General features: G+C 37.4%; 1 protein-coding gene across 1 annotated transcript; it reads left to right on the top strand.

Moving 5' to 3' along the window:
- Window positions 1–253: 253 nt before the first annotated feature.
- Window positions 254–841, top strand: LOC127135732 (uncharacterized mitochondrial protein AtMg00810-like). Its single transcript, XM_051062374.1, has one exon. The coding sequence runs from the start codon at window positions 254–256 to the stop codon at window positions 839–841; it is 588 nt and encodes a 195-aa protein (XP_050918331.1).
- Window positions 842–7,160: the final 6,319 nt, after the last annotated feature.

Here is a 7,160-nt window from a genome sequence, read left to right as displayed (position 1 = left end):
TAAAAGTGCCTTTTTAAATGGATATTTAAATGAAGATGTGCATGTTGAACAACCAAAAGGATTTGTTGATCCTACCTTCCCAAATCATCTCTTCAAACTAAAGAAGGAATTGTATGGTTTAAAACAAGCTCTAAGAGCTTAGTATGAAAGGTTGACTGAGTTTACCATCAACCATGGATATAGAAAGGGTGGAATTGATAAGACTCTCTTTGTCAAAGAGAAGGATGGAAAACTTATGATAGCTCGGATCTATATGGATGATATTGTATTTGGAGGGATGTCAGACGAGATGGTCCAACATTTTGTCAAGCAAGTGCAATCTGAGTTTGAAATGAGTTTGGTAGGTGAATTAACTTACTTTCTTGGACTCCAAGTTAAACAGATTGAAGACTCCATCTTTCTTTGCCAAAGCAAATATGCAAAGAATATTGTGAAGAAATTTGGATTGGAGAATGCTAGTCATAAAATAACTCTTGCTCCTACTCACTTGAAGTTATCTAAAGATGAAAAGGGCATTAGTGTTGATCAGAGTTTATATAGAAGCATGATTGGTAGTCTTATATACCTTACAACAAGCAGACCATATATAACTTTTGTCGTTGGAGTTTGTGCTAGATATCAAGCAGAACCCAAAGTGAGTCACATCAATCAAGTAAAAAGGATTCTGAAGTATGTGAATGGTACATGTGATTATGGAATGTTGTATTCTCATGATTCAAATTCCATGTCAGTGAGGTATTGTGATGCTTATTGGACTGGTAGTGCTTATGATAGGAAGAGTACCTCTGGAGGATGTTTCTTTTTGGGAAACAATTTGATTTCATGGTTCGGCAAGAAATAAAACTGTGTATCCCTATCTACTGCTGAAGTTGAGTACGTAGTAGCAGGTAGCAGTTGCTCTCAACTAATATGGATGAAACAAATGTTGACTGAATATAATGTCACACAAGATGTCATGACATTATTCCGTGACAACTTGAGTGCTATTAATATCTCGAAAAGTCCTATTCATCACAGTAGGACTAAACACATTGACATCGGGTATAATTTTATTAGAGAACTTATTGAAGACAAAGTCATAACACTTGAGCATGTTAGCACTTAAAATCAGCTTGCTGACATTTTTACCAAAGCCTTGGATGCAATCCAGTTTGAAAAATTAAAAGGAAAACTTGGGATTTGTGTTAATGAGAATTTATAGCAATTACATCTATTTAAGTGTGTCAGACAAGTTTTTAACTCTCATCATTACACTAGACACGCTTGTCAAAGCCCATTACTCCATTGTGTATCCTTCTAGACAAAATACGCTACCCATTTTATTCAAATGCTTCGTCCCTCTCCAGAAATTTGTGCTCACCTTCTTCACGTATCTTTCCCTATTCCATCTTTGTCAAGTGTTACCCAAGATGTCGAAGCAATCTTCACCCAAGCACATGCATGTCTCAATTGAAACTAGTGGATCATCATCTCCAACTGCTAGGGCAGATGAACCATTCCAAATTATTAATTTATCTTGGATGTTGCTCCCTTATCCACGATTCATCCATACAGTCAGAAGAAAGCAACACCATTTGTTTCAAAGAATGTCAAGACTTCTGGTAAGTCTTCTTCTTCTGAGCCTACAATCCTTGTTGAAGATAAGACTGTTGTTGAATAGGGTTCTAGGTCTAAAGGTTCTGAGTTGAGAAACTCCACTAAGCTTACTGGTGTCACTGAGAATCAAACTGAAGCGGAAAGGATAGCCATTGATAAGTAACTTCATAAGTTTGTTACCTTTGTGTTGAAGGAAGTGGATTCACATGTTTTGCCGGATGTTCAAACATCTTTGGAAAAAGAAACTAGCCCCGATGGTGATTCTAGTGAAAAGGCTTATGAGTGTGTCCCTAAGCAATCTTCTTGTGAAAGAATGAGTAAAAAGAAGGATGATGAATGTGTCACTGAGCAAGCATCTCATAAAAGAAGAAGTAAGAAGAAGGTTGATTATGTTGTCAATATTGATGACCTAACTTCTGATGAGGAACCTCTTACCAACATCGTGACTCTTGGTATAGCCAAGAGACTTCAGAGAAGAAAAGGAAAGGTTGTAATGTTTGAAGACCCTCCTTCTAAGGAGATAAAAAGAAAATCTAGTGGTATAAAAGCACTCCCTCTAGAAGTTCCAAAGGAAAATCTCTTGTTGGTCCTGCTAGATCATGGAGTAAAGTTGTTAAACCTACAAGGAAGAGGAAAGTTGTCTCCTCAAGTGATTCTGAGTTTGAGGTCGAAGATGATGTCCAGGACATCACACCTGTGAGAAGATCTGCTACAAAAAAGCCTTATGTTGTTGTGCCCGAGGCTCCACTAGACAATGTGTCATTACATTATAGGAAGAATGCTGAAATATGGAAGTATGTTATTCAAATGAGGACTGCTTTGGAGAGGGAATTGGGTAAGGATACCCTAAAATGTAAGGAGGTTATGGAGCTTATAGAAGCTGTTGGTTTGATGAAAACTGTCACAAAGTTTGGCCCTTGCTATGAAAGTCTAGTCAAGGAGTTTGTGGCGACCATTCCTGATAGGTGTGATGATGTGAAGAGTGCAGACTATAGGAAGGTATATGTTAGAGGAAATGTCGTGACATTTTATCCTACTGTGATCAACAAGTTTCTGGGAAGAACTGAAGAACCTAAGGTTGAGCTAGAGGTTATGGATGACCAGGTGTGCAAGGAGATAACTGTCAAGCAGGTGAAACACTAGCCAAACAGAGGAAAGTTGTCTGTTGGGAAGCTGAGTGTTAAGTATGCAATCCTTCATAGGATTGGGACTGCCAATTGGGTGCCTACAAGTCACATTTCAACCATCTCTACCGGGCTTGGGAAGTTTATATATGTTATTGGAACAAGAAGAGTTTTTGATTTTGGGAAGTACATTTTTGAACAAGTTCTGAAGCAGGCCTTCTCAACTGCTGTGAAGATGCCTATCTGCTTTCCCTCACTCATCTGTGGGATAATTCTAAACCATTACCCTGGAATATTATTGCCTATTGATAGTGTGAAGAAAAGGGAATCTCCTTTATCCCTTCATTATAAACTGTTTGCTGGAACACATGTTCCAGATATTGTCATAACATCTTCTCAGGTATCTGGCCCTGCCACTTCCAAGAAGAATGTTATTGCACAGCTGAAGGAGATGTGTAAAGAATTGGATGACTCTATCTGGTTTAGCACTGCTACAAAGATAAATCTTGAAAAAATGATCAAGGCTTTGATGGAAGAAGAGGAAAAGGAAGCTGAACCTGATGGTGATGATAATGTTGGAGCTGATGGTGAGGACTTTGCTGGTGGCAATGATACTGAGAATGATGAAGAAGCTGAAGGAGAGGAGTATGCTACTACTGACTCAGATAGTCAGGAAGATATCTGATTATAATGTTGTTGTTTTGTCATTTTGTTTTGTGGTCTCAGACCAAAATTTCTAGCACCCTTGTGTGCTCTTTTGTTTGTGCTACTTAACTTTATGAATGTGGTTTCTATGTTTTGGTTAGTTGCTTACCTTTGTCATATTATGGCTAAAAAGGGGGAGTAATGTCTATGTGCTTTAACCATTAACCACTAACTGTTGGTTGTTTTTGAAAGGGAGTTCATGTTCTGGAACTTTTGGGCTGCTGATAAGAGATGTCATACATGATGTCCTGACTTCAATTTGTTTGAGGAATTATTTGTGTGTGAGGCTTATTTTTTCTTCTGTTGCATATGCCTCTGACGTTTGAACTTGGATAGGTCATTTTGTTTTGGATGTTCCCTTGAGGGGAATTCCTGATTATGTGTGACAGGGGGAGTACAGAACCCGTCTGTTATATTATTGCATATTTACCTCTGATGTGTGTGTTTGATGGTTTTGTTTCAAACATATGTAGTTCTGTTGTAACCTAGAGTGTGGTGTTTGTGTGCAAGGGTTATTTGGTTGTTTTAGCCAAAAAAATCCAAAGGGGGAGATTGTTAATTCTCTGTATTGTGATTAGAAGTAATTTTGGTAAAACTAACTTAGCAGTAACATGTTGAACAAGATGTCCTAACATATGGATCTGACATTTTGTCTGTTACGGGTTTTCTCTTGGTAACGTTTGTTTGATTAACATATTACTGAATATCATGGGAATATTAAGTAATACTATGTGGCATCCAAGATTGAGGAATCAAATATTCTATATGAATTTAAAGTTATTATGTTTTTCTAAATGTTGAGACATTTTAGGAAACTCTTGATTGCAGACCTAATTTTATGCTGAAGTTTCTGCAGACTTTTGCAGTTGTCTTGCTACGTGTTTGAAGCCCAAATCTTGTCCATACTTTGGCTATATATAGAATGCCACAAACCTAATTGGTGTACGGAAAAAATATTGGTTTACTGAGTTGTTAGGGTTTGTGTTTTCATGTTAATTGTGAGCCTCTCTAATATCATCTTGATATAAGAGTAGGATTGTCTCTATTGAGTTGTAAGTTCTTTCAATCACTCATTAGCTTTTAAGCATTGAGTGATTATGTATCTTTGAAGTGTAACTTCTGAATCTTTCAATATTGAATTGGTTCATCATTATTGTGATTGAAAGGTAAGTGAGAGGGGTCTCATACCTAGGTGTGTCTTGGGTAGAAGTTAAGCACGGGTAGTAATTATAGAGTAGATTGTAAATTGGAGATAGTTTGCTGAAGGTCTACCAACTGATATTATTTAGTGAATTTCCTCCCTAGCTTGGTAGCCCCTAGATGTAGGTGTTGTTGTACACTGAATTGGGTTAACAACTCTGTGTGTTCTGTTATTTTTTGTACTTTTAACTATATGTTATATTATCAATGTGATTTAATCAGATATCAGTATGTCGACATCTCTTAGGACATCTAATATCTACATACTAGAATTTCAATCAGTAAGCACAAACGACTCGGTCGGAGGAGCTGTAACCTTTGTGTCATCAGTAGCAGATGGGACCAGATCAACAATAACAACAACATTTGGCTGAACCACCTCATCTGCAACCTCATCACTAACCACCTCACTGTTGGTGTAAGCCCTAGAGGCCAATACTTTTGGTACTTGTATCGAATTATTTATTAATAATAAAAGGCATTTTCTTTATTATGGTTGATTAATAAAGTCCCTGGAATAGATAGTCCGTTTAATGTATTAAGTGTGACTTAATCATGAGAGCACATTAAACATAAGGACACTATTCTTAAAGTATATGTAGTCAAACTTTAGTGTGAAGTGGGATAACATTAAAGCATTAAGACTATTATGTTTGCAGACTGATGATCACATCTCATGGATCATGGATAAAGAGTTATCAAGTCTTAAACATAGGTATGAATATTAGGAGTAATATTTATACCGGATTGACCCGCTATGAGAATACTATATAGAAAGTTATGCAAAGTGTCATAAGTTATTCTCATGGTGATAATAGTGTATACCACTCTTCGACCTGAAACCACTATGGATCCTAGATGTAGAGTCGAGTGCTTTATTGCTGATCCAACGTTGTCCATAACTGGATAACCATAAAGACAGTTGATGGGTACTCCACGAAGCATGTTGAGGGACATGAGTGTCCTAGATGGAATTTGCCCATCCTGCGTAACAGGATAAATGTCTATGGGCCCAATATTGAACTGGAAAAGGATGACACAGTCTATAACTTGTATTCAATATAGACATAAGGGCAAAGGGGTAATTATACACATAATTATTATCAAAGGAGGTTTTGTCAGATCACATGACATTTTCGTGTCTTGGGTAGCAGTGATGTGTTTCTAGATACCGCTCACTGTTTATTATGTTAAATGTGTGATTTAATATAATTGTCAATGTCACGAACACCTACAGGGTCACACACAAAGGACGGATTGATGAGAAATAGAGTAACTAAGGAACATCGTAAGGTACGATGCACTTAAGTGGAATACGAAATATGGTAAGGTACTAAATACTTAAGTGATTTTGGCATATTATGAGATATGGGCCAAAATACACTTAAGTGGGCTTTTTAGCTTGAAGCCCACACAAGTGGTTATATAAATAGAACCCCTTGGGTAGAAGCATTGTCACTCCACTCAGAGACTCAAACTCAAGTGAAGACTTGGAGTTTCGTTTCCCTCTCTCTCTCACTCAAAGCCTTCATTCGTACCAGCTAGCACTGAGATTGAAGGAACCCGTTCGTGTGGACTGAGTAGAGACGTTGTCATCATTCAACGTTCGTGATCGCTCCGTGGATTTGTATCCAAGGTTTTGATCGTTACAAGAAATCTGCACCAAAGGTTTGAATCGCCACAAGAGGTTACAATTCTATCACTGATCATGCCCATTCGTAAGGATCACTAAATGGAGAAATTTTTAAATTCCGCTGCGCCTTGGATGGCAATTCTCCTTCAGTGGTATCAGAGCCACTTACGAAACCATGAATCTGATAACTTTTTTTGTTCTGTAATAATATGATTAAAGACAGAATGAATCAAAGATTAAATTGAGATCGATCAAGTTATATATATATATGATATATGTATTCCTGATGCAAAATACATTATATATGATATAGTGTTCTCGTTTCGTTCGTTCAAACACTCAATGGTTGTTTTCCTTTGAGCGATCAATGGTCATTTGCTTCTTGATCCGACATTAGTATGGTGAAGCAATGATGTGTTGATCAATCATACTGAATTAACAATCGAGATGTGTTTGACAGTCTGAAATTGGTGCATCAGGGTTAGTGACGGCACAAGGGTTGTGTTGTCAGAGAGTTATGCGATTGGGGTTATGACTGCACAAGAGTTGTGCTTTCTAAACACTTTTTGGAACAGTGTTAACCAGTTAACGCGTATGGTTAACCGGTTAACGCAATACGAAATAAAAATTTTGAGTTTTTCAAACAGTGTTAACCGGTTAACGCTTTTGGTTAACCGGTTAACGCAAGACGGAAAACAGTTTTCCAAGAGATTTTCAAACAGTGTTAACTGGTTAACGCATTTGGTTAACCGGTTAACGCAAGGCAGAAAATAATTTTTGAACAGATTTCAAACAATGTTAACCGGTTAACGCATATGGTTAACCGGTTAACGCAAGGCAAAATTCACCCGTTCGGCTAACTCAGTGCTTTAAAAGTATCAAGTGTTGATGCGAAAAGCGAC

This window comes from Lathyrus oleraceus, chromosome 4 (assembly GCF_024323335.1).
Source record: "Lathyrus oleraceus cultivar Zhongwan6 chromosome 4, CAAS_Psat_ZW6_1.0, whole genome shotgun sequence".
NCBI lineage: Eukaryota > Viridiplantae > Streptophyta > Magnoliopsida > Fabales > Fabaceae > Lathyrus > Lathyrus oleraceus.
The sequence above is the reverse complement of the archived record's forward strand: the minus strand, read 5'-3'. Positions and strand labels throughout refer to the sequence as shown.

Bases quoted from the DNA above. Each gene is read 5' to 3' on its own strand.
- LOC127135732 (XM_051062374.1), top strand. From the start codon at position 254: ATGGATGATATTGTATTTGGAGGGATGTCAGACGAGATGGTCCAACAT.